This window comes from Coloeus monedula (assembly GCF_965178545.1).
Source record: "Coloeus monedula genome assembly, chromosome: 4".
Lineage (NCBI taxonomy): Eukaryota > Metazoa > Chordata > Aves > Passeriformes > Corvidae > Coloeus > Coloeus monedula.
The window spans coordinates 54,648,219-54,665,711 of NC_138784.1; the positions used below are offsets into that span (position 1 = coordinate 54,648,219).

General features: G+C 37.9%; 1 protein-coding gene across 1 annotated transcript in view; it reads right to left on the bottom strand.

Moving 5' to 3' along the window:
- Positions 1 to 399: 399 nt before the first annotated feature.
- Positions 400 to 17,493, bottom strand: part of LOC309572097 (V-type proton ATPase subunit S1-like) — a 49,269-nt gene continuing 32,175 nt past the window's right edge. The window contains exons 7-10 of the mRNA XM_082280111.1: positions 13,488 to 13,729; positions 12,852 to 12,905; positions 5,894 to 6,131; positions 400 to 1,160 (exon numbers count right to left, since the gene is read on the bottom strand). Coding sequence (XP_082136237.1) covers positions 951 to 1,160; positions 5,894 to 6,131; positions 12,852 to 12,905; positions 13,488 to 13,729 — 744 coding nt within the window. The 3' untranslated portion in view covers positions 400 to 950. The remainder of the gene's footprint in view (positions 1,161 to 5,893; positions 6,132 to 12,851; positions 12,906 to 13,487; positions 13,730 to 17,493) is intronic.

The following is a 17,493-nucleotide window of genomic DNA, read 5'->3' on the forward strand; positions in this document are numbered from 1 at the left end:
ACTGAGATGACCATAAAATGCTCAAACAGTACATTAGCACAGTGCTTCTAACAATTTTATGTATTAGTTTTCCTTTTTTTTTTTTGTATGAACTTCATAACTTCTCCAAAGATGCCTGGAAAATGGAGGAGGCTAAGAAAATGACCTTATCTCTGTTAGATGCTCTCTGCACCGGCACATTGAATTATAATAGGTTCTGAACCTGAAATTTGCATTCACTGCCATGACACCAAATCTCATTTTGTGATCTGTTTGGACAAGGACCTATCTTGCCTAGAACCCCATCAGCTGTCCATGGCTAAAGCAAACACAAGTCAGCGTTACTCAATCTAATTCTCACAAGCATAAGATAACATTAGATGGAAGCCAAACTTTAATCTAACCCTTCTCCTTCATGGTACCACATCTGAACAAAGTAATGTATTTTGAAAAGACTTCTCAGGACCATCTATTTAGTGACTTACGCTTTATTACTTCTGTACATTTCTGGATGTTTTACTCAAGAGATAAAATTTCAAAACACAGTTAAAATTTCTTAAGTTGTAGCATCATCATGACATATTTACTGAAGAGCCTTTAGAGATACCAGTATTTTCAATATATAGTTTCCCATCAACAATATTTTATCCTTCCCAGTTATCTATGTTGTGGTATGCTTTCTTTGTCAATAAAAGTTAATCTGAAGGAAGTTTTTAATGGCCTTTCTAATAGCCAGAGACAGTAATAACCTCTACAGTCTCACTTCAGAACCTTAACACAAAAAGCTGTTAACAAATGATCGTAATAACAAATAGAATTATTATTGTTGCCAAACATAAGGATCACTTTTATATGTAGGTTAATTATCTGATTTTCCTATGATATCTTTTCAAGTTATACATATTATGAAGTAAAAAGGTTATAAAAATCATAAACATCAGACCAGGAAAAGCCACAGTGCCAATCCATGGCTATTCTGTCTGAGGAACTGACAGAGCTGGACCTTTGGGATCATCAAATCTGTTGTTTGTTGTGAGCTGCATGATCATATGGATTCCATAGGTCAGGATCCATACTAAAATTATAGATGTTACCAAGCCCATCCAGATTGCAGGAGTGAAGAAACCTGTACAGTCACTTGCGTAGGAAAACTGGTTGTTTATAATGTTGAAGCCTTGAATCTGAAAATGAAGAAAGGTAGACAGATGAGTGCAATTAAGCAGGGGGCGTAGTCCCTACTTTCAGGATATATGTGGTAATTACAAAAACCCACACCTTTTAACTATCATACTCTGCCCATTAAAAAAAGAGTGAGAACAAAATCCTCTGCAAAACAATCTCCTTTTCACCCAGGAAATTAAAGATGCAGAATCCATTTCTTTGGTAAGAAGTAGGTTTCCCACTTCAGAAATTTGTATTACTTTTAGAAGTAAAGTCCCACAGGGGACATGTGATCAGTATTCTGCAGTCACATAATCAGTATATCAGTATTCATTGATCATCGGCTCAATGACCACTTCAGAACCAGCAAACTCAAAGCACTCAAGGGCATGAGAGCTAAGGCTGCTCAGATCATGACATTTGTTGAAATAATCTGACAGTTTTAGCTCATAGCTCCTTGACAAACAAAACTCCTGGAACATACTTTAAAATGCATCTAATAAAGATTACCTTTTTTGGCTGAGTTTTAGTGAAAATTCAAGGAGAAAAAAGTTGTGAAATCTTTCTTCCTCCCTCCTTAGACATCAAAGGCTCAGAGCAGAAGGGAAGGCTTGCTTTATTGAGGTATGGGATATGTGTTGTGTATTAACTTATGAAACCTATATAAACTTTTCAAAAGCAGTTAGAAAAGTTTGTAATATCTCTGCTTTGACTGAATTCTCAATGTCTGCCACTGACTGACCTCCAACCATGTAATTCTCCTCAGAAAAATCAACAAATTTGGAGATATATTCTCTGCCTAGATCCCAATTGTACAAAAATAGCAACAAACTGAATGCCTTTGAGACCACTAACTTTCTAGAAATTTTGTTCAAACCAGTCAAAGGATTAGAAAACTATGAAGAAAGGGAAGACAATCCCCACCTCTACTAACACGCGCATAATGGCATAAGCACCGATTCCTTCAGAACGAAGGGAACATAACTGGTGGAGGAAGAGGAAGGAAAGAATTCATCTGATCTCATTTTGATTAATTCTTAAAAAATTTTATAAAGAAAAATGAAGACTGGGATTCTTATGTATTTAGAGAATCTTTGAAATGGATGTGTAAGGAAAACAAATATCACAAACCCACTGGTAAAGAAACAACACGTTAAAAATTACTATTTTCTATACATATTATCAAATAAAAATTTTAAAAAATGATTGTTTTACTTCAATCACTTCTACCACCAGGCAATAAGCAAGAAAGCAGATGATCATGGATTTCCTTTATGTGTTCCCACTCCATGATTATTCTATGGTTTACAATAAAATAAATGGAAAGCTTTAGTTTATTTGTGGTAATAAAAGAGTTTGTATTTCCTAGGAAAGGTGTTGGTACAAACTGAACAAATCTACCATGCTACACCAGTAAACACTCTGGGTTTGCATTCAGTCATGGCTCAGGTGCCTAAAATTAATGTTTATGCAATATGTGCTTTATGAGCAATGTCTGTACCTTCCAGAATGATGATTAATAAAACTATTATTATATGAAGAACTAAGGGCTCTTTAGATAATGTGAAGACAATTTTAGCAATTCAACCTTTTCTAGGCCTTGTAGAAGAATCTTTACAAGTCAGATCATGGTAGCTAACTCACAAAGACTGTCAGCTTTCATCAAAGGTTCTCAGACTTCTGATTAAAGCAGGATTAGTGAAAGTAAGCTGCAGGGCTGGACAACTGTTTGCACAGTTTTAGAGAATACATGTGATTGCAAAAGCCTTCTCTTGTTAAGCCACTGCTTTGACCACAAGTGAGAATGTAAATAGGAGTCATGAAATGTAGCTTGAAAGACTTACTGGCAATAAAAACAGAAAGCAGGTGACGATTTAAGTCATTTGTGTTCAAAAAACCGGATTGAAATTCTAGAAGACAATACACACTTCTTACCACATTTACAAGAACTCTCTGAAGTACTTAACAAGTACTTTATTCAGTTTAGAAGAGCTTTGCCACTCCTGATTTAGAGCCAGAAATACTGAAATTTATTATTTTCATTCTAGTGGTCCTCTCCTTTTATTTTATTGGGTTTTTTTAAAACAGCATTATGCTTCTTGAACCACCTAGGTGAAAGATTCAATTCTACATTCCTAAAACTCTATGTCTACTTTTAGGCAGGAGATGAAGAATATGCAGAGTTATTTTATTGTTTTTCTGAAGCTTTATCCTTTCTGTGGGGGTGTTAAGACACCAGGCAGGAGATAATAACGAGACTCTTAGCAGCATATATAGAAAAGTTAAAAATACTTACGCGTGGTTCTCTAGTATTTAAGAATGTAAAAGCCTTTTGTATATAGGCCTCTGCACTGTGGAAGTCTTAATTTTAGTGTTTGGACCAGTCATTTGTCTTTGTTATACAAGTCTGTATTTACTGTTTTTAAATATTTTTGAATGGACATTTCTCATCATACGACCTTTGACAAAAAGTTCAAGCAAAATATGCTGGGCTTATGGCTCTTAAATGCACACCAAACTTCTAATTTTTGAACTTTGAGATATTTTAGCTACAAAGAATCCAAATATTCTTGATTTTAAAGTTTTTGGCAGTTTTTCATAGGTTTCAAAGTGCTTCTAAACCACACATACTAAAGAAAAGCAGTGCTTTTGGTGGCAGCCTCCTCTTTAAGCTCATTGACAAATATGAGATCCTCAAAAGGACAAAAGGTATCGTGGTAGAACAACCATTCCTGTAGCAACAACAACCAACAAAACCCCCACTAAACCCAGAGCAGTTTTGGTGCTCTGTACAGGTACAGTGAGACAGGAGTAGTGACATCCTACGCTGTGAGCACGCCTGGACAGCATCCCACAGAGCTTCTTCAGTGGTAGTCAGTGAGGCAGCTCCAGAACTGAAGTAAAAGGCTACACCAGTTCAACCTTGCCTTGGAACAAGCTGTGCAAAGCTTCCCTCTGTAGCTGTGATTGTCCCTCTCTTACTGTGATCTAGCTTCCAGCAGCCAGCACTGCAAAGTGCAATTGTGCCAGTTTGATTGGCACTGGATCCTGGTTTCTAATTCATCGTGTAACATTGACATGAAAATCGTGTTCTTCAGTTTCAGCAACAAGATTTTGTGCTGGCTGCAACTACTGAGCACATCCCACATGCTTTTTTCCATGCAACAGTGTTCAGGGGCTTCTAAACCTTATGCAATAACAAGACTGATGTTGAGATCACCTTTCAGTATGTATCAGTGGAAGACACCTGGAAAAGTATGATCTAGGTCAGATAGAACTTGGAAATGAGCCCAAAATCATGACCTTCTGTTTTCTCACACAACAGAAAAAAATCAGACTGGGAGTTTTTACGTTGTGTTCCATCTTTAGGAAATGATCAGAGAAAAAGCCCTTTCTCAAGAGGAACTGGAAGTTCTATTGTCTGGACAGTGGAAGCAGCTGCTGTTCCAGATCAGTAAGGAAGATGAGAAACCTATTTCTTCTACTCTTGGTTAAGACCACAATGAAAGGATGCCTACTAAAGTTGGAGCAAGGCTTATTTAAGAAGGCAGTAATACAGAAATTCAAGGAAAAGACAGATGGTAAGTGAACACTTTGTAATTCCACAGGCCATGTCCTTTCATATCTTAGTGATGCAAAAGCCTAACTCCAAAGAGTTAACTAGGCAAAGTACAGTTGCATGGACAATGGTATTTTCAGTCCTTTACAAAAAAAATACCATCATAAGGAACCTTCACAACATTAGTATGTATTGCAACATGGTTTCTCAAAAAATGGTGAGACTTGATACTGGAATTTGTGAAAAATAAATCTAAGCACCAATGCTCTGTCTTTGAGATTTCCATTGTTTAAGCAGAAATGTTAAGTCTAGAGTCAGATTATTGAGATTTGGTTTGTTATCAGAATTATAAATAAAATTATATCAGCATTTGTATCCAGTTATCATGAGGGTAGCTCATGTTTGACAAATAGAGTACAGTTTGGAATTATTCCTATTATTTTCATGATCTCTTTCATCAAAGAGATCCTTTAGTGCAATACTGTTTTAAGATATAAATGTTGTTGTTTCTCTGAAGTCAAGAACAAAGTTCAAAATAGTAAAGGTGTAATCATCTACACCTCACATATGTAGTCTGTACTACTGTAATAAATATGCAGAAAAGCTTTGTGTCATTCAAAAAAAGCCAGCTGCTTTCCTTCTGGGCCACGCAGGACCTAGTACCATTCCTGATTGAAGTCCATGGCAAACCTCCCATTGAACTTAGTTGCACTGGGCTTTGTTTCTAGCTGCAGGAGTACCGACAGTCCATGTCACTGAAAAGAAGCAGCCACACTGAGCTGTACTTTCCTGGGTAAACAAAGTGCCAAGAAATCAAATAAAAACAAAGTAAGCAGCATAAAGCCACCCACCTAAGAGGCCCCTGTTTCCAAGAGCAGCCCAATTCATTAAACAGGCATGAGGACTTAATCATTCTTTGCCTGATTAAGCGCATTTGGTTTAATTGGTTTTTCTTTCCTGTGGACAACTTCATAGTTTTGTTTTTCAAAGCTGTGCTTTCATGTTCTCCTTGTTCAGCAACTGGAGTCTTTTGTATCCCTCTACCAAATAGCTCACCTAGAGGAACAGCTTTTCTTTTACGTTTCCCCCCAGGCTGAAATGAAGGTAAGGGCATTTTGAATGTGTGTCATTCAGCACCTACAATAGTAAGTAAAAGTTCTTGGAGTTGTCTCTGAAATGGTAATGCATACTCACTTGCAACTCGGAAATGAAAACATCCCAATTTTTTGCCTCATCATTGGATGGAACTAGCCTTGCTGGATAGAGATTGCTTGTTCCCACCAGCTGACAATGAAATGAATACTCTGCAGGGGCAGAGATAGCAGAAACATTAAATTTAGCAAGCTTTTCTCCATCTTGTACAATCTCAACTGAATCTAAAGTGGACCATTTTCTGGCGGAGCCTTCATAGAACTTGTTGTTCATTAAAAACCTAGGAACAGAGGACAAAAAAAAAAAAGAAAGTCAAAAGGTTAGAAGGAAAAAATTAATATACATTTGATAAAGTACTGGTGGCAGATAAAGGTTCACTACTGCTGGCTGCAAACATCACAGCTGATGATGACATGACCTCCCATGTCATTAAGATGGTTGAGAAGTGAAGACATTCTGTGAATGTGTTTACTACTGAGAGTTTCATCTCACAAGCACAGCTTTCTTACAACTGTGTCAGGCAAGAAGCAAATGCAATTTCATTCTTCAAGGGCCTCTGCCAGCGCCATATTTCATCAGTTACCAACAGTTTATAACCAGCAGAGGAGAAGCTGAGAAAGTGTCAGTAAGACTGCAGTGCCTCTGAATAAACACTTCATGGGATTTTTGGAAAATTGCTTTTATGATAGGTACAAGCATGATAGCCATTCTAATTTATCACTGCAATTCTTTCTTAGCTCAAATGCATAAATGGCAATTTCCTTTGCAAAGGTCTGAATTTGATGTAGAAGACAGTTTTGCCTAACTGGAGGGTTGGGAGGGATTGTCAGCTCTAGTTTCACAATTGGAAGTAGGCTAGGCACAAAAAAGTATTTTCTTATTTTGAAAGCATCTGTGTATGTGTGGTATTGCAGCAGTATCCAGCAGTTTATAATCATGGAATTTATGTGTGTGTTACTACCAATGCAGTCTGAACAGTTCCCAACAGAAACAATTGAGAATTGAACAATCCAGACATCCAGAAGTACATCCTGATCCTTTACAGATCAGGACTATGTGCTAATCTTTGCCACTTTTTATACTGTTACTTTTAGGCATTCAAGCTATTTAATAAGGAAATTATAAACCTTTCTCCTTAGTGTACATTTTTTAATACTTTAACCCTACTTGGTCAATGCAAGTGTACCTCTATATAGTTTGCTGATGATTTCTTTCGATTATTGATAGCCACAAAAGATTTAGAAGAGAAATCTATTTAGCAATAAATGAGACTTGCTACAAAATTAAGTTTTCTAATATGTCTATCCACAATAGGTAACACTGTATGTTGACTTTAAAATATGAAGTAATAACTTAGATGCAATTATGATTGGTTTGAAAAAAAAGTACAGTCATCTTAAATGTGTCACAATATAGACTATTTTATGTTCTATAGGGTATACGTATATAGAAAGAATATTCTCTCTGTAGAGTATTGCTTGTTTGCTCAAATTAGTTACTTTAAATATTGTGTTAACCACACAACATAGAATCTAACCACAAATGATACTTTTTTTAAAAAAAAAATATTAATAATCTGTGGCCATTCATATAACTTCAGAATCCTCAAGAATTTCAAAATGCTCGGAAGGAATTCTAGAACACAGTGTCATTGAAGTGAGCAAAGGATGTTTTGTCTTATGGCATTCCTTATGTTTTAAGCCTGAGCCATTCTACCCATAAAACATTCAGCTACAAGCATCAGTGAAAAAGAAAAAAAAAATTCAATTCCATCCAGTCCACATTCACAAATATATATAGAAAATATTCTATTGTTACACAGTTACAAAATTAAAACTTTGATATTATTGCTAGAAGAAAGAAACCTTTTCCTGATTTACAGTACAATCTGAACAGAATTTCCATGGTGTCCCAGTAGCAATGCTAGAAGCACTAGCTGAAAGCCAGTTATAAACACAGAGAAGCTTACTTAAATGTTTATGCCAACCACAGAGGCTGGGTTTGGTCTGTACTTCTGCTGGTAAGATGAGAAAAGTGGTGAAGAAGGAAATTCCTTGTAAACTGACCATATGAACGAAAAGTTTTATAAGGCCATGTATCTGAGTGAAAGGGAATGCTGTCTCTCCACATTACACCAGACTAAAATGTTGTGTTACTTGCAGACTTATGGGAATTAATATTCTAATTGGTTAACTAGCTCAGCACAGTTAACTTAGTAATACAGGCTCTTATCTTGAGCATTTTCCCAAACAACTAACAGTGAATAGCCTCCAACAAGCACACACTTAACTGATCACTGATGTAACTATAGTTCATTAAATTACAAGAAAAAAAGACATTCAAAACCCAAAAATCTATAGAATTACTTCATTAACATTTTCTCAAATGAGTGGATAGCAAATAGAAGGAGCACATTATAGCAAATTAATCATACAGAGCAGAGAGAGAACAAAGGTTTTATCTGCAGAACTGAAAGTACTTTGGCTTTTTAAGGAAATGTTACGTTCGTGTTAAACATTAGAGACAATTATGTACGTTAGAAACATTATGTACTTTATGTATGGTGGCACAGAAAACTCCTGGTCATGGGCCAGGTTCCCTTTGTGCCAGATAACTGTATGAACTCTGAATGCCACCACCACTGATCATGTCTCATGTGGCTAATCATTACAAGCAGAGGTATTTCTGAAGCAGAAGATAGCTAGTATTACTGTTTCAAAGATTCAAAGAGAAACACAACTGTTAAGCAAAAGAATTTAAAACATGTTTTTTTTGGGTCAGCTCTATTCTGTTCTATACACTGAGCAACAACAGCAGTCAAGTATGTATCAATGTAAGTTTGGAATACTAATGCTCTGCACTTCCATTCACTTGGACACTTTTTCCCAGAGAAAATGACAGACAAGTGCTCAAACAGCTGGATCAGTTTATGAGAGAGCTGAGATGGTGCTTCTTCCAGCAAAGAACTACTGCCCACTGCTCCCACTCCTGCTGCAGCAGCAGCTTCCTTTTCTAAAACTATCAAAACACTCTACAGCCACTCCCTAACAGCTCATCTCCCAGTGCAAGAGCAGGAGGATGAATAAAACTGTAACTTTTGCTACAGAGAGGGAGAGGGAGGTGACAGCTGTGTGTGTGCACAGGCTGAAGCAGCAGTTGCAGCTGTTAGTGGGAGGTGGGATATGACCAGCTGCTCGTACGTGGGCATGGACTGGTGTTGATAAGGGGGGCAGAGTCTGGATCCCGCTCATGCTGCTGAAGTTAGAACCTCTTTTATTGATAAATAAACTGAGCTACCTGAACATGGTCCTCTCTGGCCTCACTTTCTGTCTTCAAGATAAGCTCTCCTACACTTAAGTAAATGGCATTCACAGAGGCAAAAAGTGAAGTCATGGCTCTCAGCTCTGTTCCTTCCACCTCTTTGCCCTGCTTGTGTCCTGTTTGTGAAGGCAGACCATGATCTTACCAAGGAGTAATCTTGATCAAGAAATGTAATCAAAATGAACCAAAGGGGGAAAACAGAGGTTGTAATGTATGTCTATGGAAGCTCTTGACAAGAGACATGCTGAGATACAGAAGGTGAATAAAGTGTTAGCAAATCATGAAAAAAGTCAATAGCTTGTTCTGGTTCTGTTCCATGTATCTTATTATTTGCATTATATAGCATGCAATACTGTATTATGGTAGCTAACAGAGGCCTAAAATGACACCACTGTCCCATCAAGTGACAATCCAACAGAAAACTACAAATAAACAGGTGAGTGTGAGTCTTTAGAATTATTTTTAATTTATAAAGGCTCTGAGGTGTTAGAGGTTGATACCAGCCAGCAGCCAAGCACACATTTAGCTGTTTGCTCATTTCCCATCCTCGACAGGACAGGGGGGAGAACAGAAAGAGCAAACATGAGGAAACTTGTAGGTCAAGATAAAGACAGCTTAATAAGTAAAGGGAAGAGGGGAAAAAAGCAATACAGAAGCAGTCACTCTCTACCTCCCACACACAGGCCAATGCATGGTGAAGGTTCAAGAAATGGTTACCCTGGAAGCTACTCCCTACATTCCTCCTCTATTCCATTTTACATTTCTAAGTACCTGTGTCATACATAAAAATTCATCGATTTAGACATATTTGTGTTTAAATGCCCTGAAGGTCTATTAAAAACCTGGATCACACATGGACCAATGGAATAAATCAAATTCTGCAAAACACAGCCAGCCTATGCTACTCTTACTTGCTGGGCATGACAACGTTCAGGACCTTACCTGAGCTATCTTTTCAAATCCTCACCTATTGTGGAGCCTGAGTTTCTTATTCCAGCTTCAATGGCTGTTTATGCATTTTGGTATTTAGTTATAATGTGTTCAAGTAGAAGCACAGGTCAAGAAAGAGTTTGTGAGTATTTCTACCTCTACTACAACAGGCTTAAAGGATAGAAAAATTTTTCCTGAAAAAGAAAGAAAATGTGAACCATTCACCTTTTGTACTATTTTCCTTTAAATTACAGTTAGTCTGTCTGCAGAGTTGCTTCAAATTTCTTCTCTCCAGATGCAACTCAGATTCATGACCACATTAAATTTTTCATCCAATAACTAATTAAAATCGTAATTCTTTTAATAAACAGATGGCTAAACGTAAATAATCCTCACTAAATCCATGTGTGTACTAACATCACATTTGATCTTCTGCCAGCTGCAGCAAACAAAATCTAAGATAAATGTTTCAGAGGATTTTGTTTCTATAGTAGTATCTCAAGGTTTGCAATTTGTACAGTTAAGTGAAGCCTTTTGACTGGTGAAGAAACAATACCTTTAAGATCTAGCAGTAAACTAGTTTTGAAGCACAGTGCCATGCTCCATAGGATGCTTTGTGAATTACACTATTTTGTTGGAACTCTAATTTTACTAGAAAGGATGATATTATGCTGAGGACAGCCATATTCAGGACAAAGGTAGGAAACAACCAGATTCATTCATAGAGAAAGAAATTACAGCAGACCAGCTAAGACTTGTGCTAGGATATGTAAAGATGAAGAATGAGAATCAGAGCAGTGTTTTGGAGGGTCTGTCTCTATCAGAGTGGGACAGGAGCAGTAAACAGCAGACACAAGTGCATCACGGCAGCACCACAGAAAGTGATATTTTGGGATTTGTAGTGAAAGGAAAAATACAACTTGGGTATAGTCTTGGTTTGAGATCAGTATTTTTTGAATGGGATCCAAGGAAAATATTTTTTTAATTCCCCATGGTGTTTAGGGAACATGTCCCTTTGATAATTTACAATATTGAGACCAAGGCATGCTTGACACCATCACCAAGGACAAGTCTCTGGGATCCTATACACAGCTAACTTTAATAGTAAAAAAAGTAAAAATACTATACTAACAGCAATCTTATCTGTACATTATGTTCTTCCACAAAGCTCTAGATGTTTGAGGGAGAAGGGAGATGCTAAATAACAGTTTAAGTCTGTTTTTTTGCCACCTGTCACGATCTCTGATAATGACTGCAAGTGTCTCTATGCACTCTGAATACTACTTCAAACACATCACTGACTCTCCTCTACACAAGTTCTTCTGGGGTCCTTTTACCTAAACACAGGATGTCCTTCTGTTTCAGTGTAAATAATGGCATTTATTCACTTGAGCATTCATCTGGACAGGCTGGATTGATGTGCCAGGGCCAATGGTATCAGGTTCAACAAGGCCAAGTGCCAGGTCCTGCCCTTGGGTCACAACAAACCCAGGCAGTGCTACAGGCTCAGGGCAAAGTGGCTGCAAAGATGCCCACTGGAAAAGGACGTGGGGGTGCTGGTCAACAGCAGCTGAACATGACTCAGCCTGTGCCCAAGTGGTCAAGAAGGCCAATGGCATCCTGGCCTGGATTAGCAACAGTGTGGCCAGCAGGACCAGGACAGTGACTGTCCCTCTGTACTTGGCACCGGTGAGGTCACACCTCAAATCCTGTGTCCAGTTCTGGGCCCCCTCACTCCAAGAAACACATTGAGGGGCTGGAGCTTGTCCAGAGAAGGGCGATGGAGCTGGGGAGGCATCTGGAACACAAGTCCTATGAGGAGGGGCTGAGGGAGCTGGGGGTGTTTAGCCTGGAGATGAGGAAGCTTATGGCGGGCCTTATCACTCTCTACAACGTGACAGGAGGTTGTAGTGAGGAGGGGGTTCATTTTGTCTCCCCAGTAAGAAGCCATAGGACAAGAGGAAATGGCTTCAAATTGCACCAGGGAGGTTTAGGTTGAATATTAGATAAAATTTCTTCAGCTAAAGGGTTGCCAAGCCTTGGAATAGGTTGCCCAGGAAAGTGGCTTTGTCTCCATCCCTGAAGATATCTAAAAGATGTCGCACTTAGGACATAGTTTAGTGGTGGACTTGGCAGCACTGGGTTAAAGGCTGGATTCAATGATCAGAGAGATATTTTTCAACACAAATGATTCTATGATTCTCCCTTTGATTTTTCTTCACAGGTCTTCCAATTCCCTAGCTTTTCTTCCCTCTTGTCATGGTAGGAGAAATACAGTCTTGTCACCATCCATGGAGCAAAAAGGACTTTTTAAGACTTTTTGCACCCCTCATTAACCACAAGCTAGCACTAATAGAGTGCACTGGCAATCCACTTTAGTACACAATACAGCCCTGGCTATGCCGGTAGACTTCAACTGCTAGAGGTTCTTACAAATCACAGTTAGATTCACCTGAGAGAGGACTGTGGACTGATCCTATCAGTAAGACAGGAAGCTGCATATACCAGTACCTTACAGTATGGATGTTTGCCTGCAATATTTTTTCAGAACTTTGCCTGAGCACATGAATATATTCTCTGTATAAAGACTGTATTACTGTTTTCCTGCATAGTGACTCCTCAGAAGAGAAAGAAAATAACAAATTCAAAAATATTTTCATTTAACTCCTCCCCTTTTTTTTTTTGCTCCTAATTTATTAACAGCCATTGTAAACCACAAAAGATCTATTTAAAATAAATCGTAAGTTACCTTATCTCTAGGCTGCTGATTCCATTCACTGGTTTTGTGTATTTTAATGACAGTCTAAGAATAAGAAAGAGATTTTTAATGTTAGAGTAGTCAGCTTAAATTAGATCATTGTGACATTTCAATTTGAGGGAATATTCTAAATCAGTAGGCAATTACAAAAGTCATATAGCAAAGGTTCAGTACACAGAAAAATATGACTAAATATTTCTAGGGTTTTATTTACCCAAGAGCAGGTGCTTCAAAGTAAAGGAAAACAGAGATCATGTTTCACTAATGTACTTCTAGCTGAATTACTACATCCTAACTGGCAATACTCCCCTTCAAGGGAATGAAGTTATGATCTCATTAATGCCAGTGTGATTGTGAGATCAGACACAGGGAAACCGGTCTGGATCAAATACAAACAAACAAGGAAGTAAGGAACATAAGAAGAAAAAACCTGAAAATAAGAGGCCTCTTCTGAACAATTTTTGTGGTCTTGACTTAACTTTTTTCTTCTAAGAATACAATTTTTTTTTTTAAATTTTGGATGCTTTAGAAGAAGAAAATTAAAATAGCACTAATTTTACATTGTAATACTTCTGATAATTTTCAGAATCGCACGCATAATGATATGAAATTTCTTGTGCTACTCACGTTGTGTTGCTGTCTGAGCACTCAGAGGCAGAAATATCCACATTCTGTGTTACAAATGTTGCATTTGTCAAATCTATTAAAACTGAACTGCTGGCTTTGAGGCTGAAATTACTAGCATAAAAAAGGATGCATGTATGGTTTCCAGTGGTCACATTCAGAGGAGGATATGATAAACTGTCTTCTTCCTCAGCAGCCATTAATTGTCGTCTTAATTCTGTCACCACATCAGTTCTTCTAGAAATCTGGAATAACAGTACATTAACAATTCATCCCTTTGTAAGAGTAATTTCAATTGAAAACAGCCCTTCACCATTCTGTACCATGAGCACCCAGTCTTAAACCCCAATCAACCTCAATATTTATTATTGTCTGTTTGTGTAACTGGTGGTGTGAAGGCTAATGAGGTAATGTTAACCTAGGTTCCCATGGCCAAGTATCCACATGTGAAAACAAGCACCACGGAATTCAGGCAAATGAATGTAAACCATGTTGGTAGTGTTGCCTTAAGATAGTAGTATTCATTTGTGCTAACAGGTAGAAGAATTATTTTTTTTCCCCAGAAGAATATACTGGAAGAAATTTAAGGTTTTTTTCTGCAATACAATCATAAGAAAATTTCAACTTGCTAGTTCAGTGACACTCTTCCCTTAAGTAACAATAATGGTTTTTGCAGTCTTCCATTTTAACAAGCATGAGAGCAGTCTACTTAGCTACAGCAAACTTATTTTTAGACTCTTCTGATGGCTTCTGGAAAAAGAAGACCTTTGCTCATTTGGCTGATGTGTTGAACTCCTACAAGAGACACATCTGCTTTTAGGATATTTCCAGGAATTACATTTAGTAGGTAATGCTTTTAAAAAATGTGCCCAGGGCGTCCTTGGTAAAGCAGCCCCGCGGATATCAACAGTTACAGCAACCTTACCTGTTCTTATCTTACTCCTCACTTCTTATTCAATTCATATCTGGGATATTCCACCTATTTTTGAGTCCCATGTCAGCTTTACAACTTTGTATGCTATAAGTGGCCTCTACCCTTGTATAACTTTAGGGTACAAGAAATGAAAGGCATCACAACGGTTACAAGAACTGTAATTAGGTGGAGCTATTGCCCAGAACTACTTTTCATGGGTTTAAAGACAGTCAAGGACCATTTTCTGGTCTGAAATAGAGACTATAATATCACTTTATAACCTGGATGTGGAGAGGAGCCCCAGAAGGTTCTGTCACCTTAATGGCTGCTCTGTAAACACCACTGGCCATCTGTTACTTACAGCTTGTCTTTGCAGGTACCTCATTCTATCAGTTAAGCAGAATGGGCTGCATTAAAACCCTCTGACTACATGCTCCAGTAAAGAATGCAATCGTCCCCTCCCATACATGCATACTTTATGAATTTCTTTTCAATTCAGAGTAGTGCCTTTTCAAATACATCAGAACAAGCATTATTTTAAATGAATACCATTTTCTTAAAAAGAACAGGGTACAACAAAAGAAAATATTCAACTTTTGATATAAAACTTTAAATCTTGCCTTAGGCTTTCCTGAAATGTAATCATTTTATTTCAAACTGAGAGCAAAAGCTGAAGTCTAAATTATATCCTGTCTAACTATTGACTTCACTATGTGGGCCCCATGTATCATCTAAAGAGGGCTTTAAAAACCACCTGCTAACAGCTGAAAAGAATGCTACATTGGATACTGTGATTGGGATAACTTGGGGGATTAGGCTGAAGTACCTTAAAATAAAAAGAATGCTATTAAAATATAATCATAAGACTACAGCTTTATTTCTGTTGCTCTCTGAGTGGTACTTTGCCATGAGGCTCTTACATAGAGATTCCCTTCTCTCTATCAGAAAGCATACGAATCAAAAGATTGTAAACCTGGAAAGAAGGGCTTTCAGGAACAAAAATATCCACTAGTTTGATAGGAATAGGCAGGTCCATCAGGTCAATGCAGGGCTCTGAAGGTGGAGTCAGTGGAGAAATTTTGTGTTTGTTGACCACGGGCTGATCTACTCAACACGTGGTCCACTGACACCTGCCAGGATGCACCTGTCTCAGAGGGGAAAAGGAGCTCTAGCACGGGAGCTACTGGGGCTTGACTACAAAGCTTTAAACGAGCTTGGAAGGGAGAAAGGCACAAAACCAAGGTGTCCAGTGATGAGCAATGAGATAGTGTGCCAAATGAGCACTAATGGGATCCCTCAATCTGCTTCCAACTCAGCATATTCTGTGATTCTGTGAATTAAGCACACTCGAAATCAGAGATTTTAAAAAATTTAGTCTTCAGGCTGGAAGGAGGATCTCTGAAACAGCCCAGCCTGGGACCCACTGGAGACCAGAGGGCAGCAGTTGCTCCTTCCAGGTGACTGCAATCCACTATGTCCCTGCTTTGCTGTTCAAGGAACATTTTCTTTTTCTTTTGTTGCTGCACAAACATGAGCTTACTGAATTAAATCATTTTCTGATGACATATATTTCGTGCTAAACTATAAATTACAAGACACTTCCTTGACAAATGGATTATATTTACACTGAATTACTGTAAATCAAATTAGATTATTTAGGAACAATACATCGTGGAAGCGTTGCCAATCATTAAACCATATTTAATTCTGTTATTTAGTGTGCCCTTCTCCTTCACCTAATCTGAACTGAGGGATGTGTGAGTCACTGTCTGTTCTCTGAATTTATCAATGGCATTTTTGATCTCAGTCATGCAGTGAACAACAGCAAGACCTGATTAAATAATGTACAGAAAAGAAAAAGAAAGGGTGCCACTTGTATTTTCCTAGACCAGAACTGAATGCTGTAATTACTAACTGAACCTGCATTAGAGGTAGCCTGAACAAAATTCTTCCCTTTGATCTGTTTTTCAAGCCTCCTAATTCAGAATCATTTCTCTTGGAAAGGAGGAAGGAAGCAGATCTGGCAACATTTTGGTACACAAACATACTAATCCTTTTCAAAGCAAACAGACCTCACATCCAAAATTATTCATTTGTTTTGTTGTTGTTGCCACAGTTTTGTTGGCTCTTCCAACACAGAGTGGCTGGAGACAAGAAAAAAGATTTGGGGCCATTTTATACATTTGAAATTACAGTTGAAAACAAATATAAATCAAATAGTTGTAAACACATATGAGAACCATACAAAATACTGCGAAAATGAAACTCATTTGCTGAAATGATGAATGGTAATGAACAACAGAAACAGACTAAATTTTACACTGGTTACAACTTGGGATTTTTGAATATCAGTTCAACAGGTGATGGTGTCTTCTGTTTCAATCTTGTGTTTCTTGACCTCTTATTGCTGTGTTAAGGTGTGCACATCAAGAATAAGAAAATGTCCTGGTGGTACTTGCTGCTCCTTTAATTTCTAACAGCATAGATTTATGACCACATCCTCTCTGTGGGATTACTGCTCTTATTGAAAAGATATTTCTGTACTTTTCAAGGAGGGAGGTGAGTAGGCAGAAGGGTCCATTCCCTTTCTCTCTTAAGGCTGTATCTTAGTTTAATCCATACATCCATACTGCATTCTGCACTACAGTGCATTCTCTGTATATACCTGACTTAGATGGCAAATGGTAATTTTTCCAGTTTTAGTCATAACATGATTAAACCAGTTGTTAGTATGGCAAAACTACATAAGAATCCTAGCTTCTACTTAAAAAAAGAAAAAGAAGTGCAGTATCAGAACCAGATATTGCTTATTAGCATTGCACAGCATAGCACAAATGAAGAAAAGCACCTGAATATTTAGGGACTGCATGTAGAGACAAGCTCAAAATACATTGTAAAAATGAGGACAAAGAATCTTCCTGAGTCACATATGATGGCCTAAATCATGAGGTGCAAGGTCCACGGAGGGGAGGGCAGGCACTGCAACTGCAACAATAACACCTCAAAGACAAATACCTTTTATCTGAGCTGGATTTTGGGTTTGGTAGATGGAACTGCATCTACATATTGTGTACCAATTGTAATTCTTTTGACAGG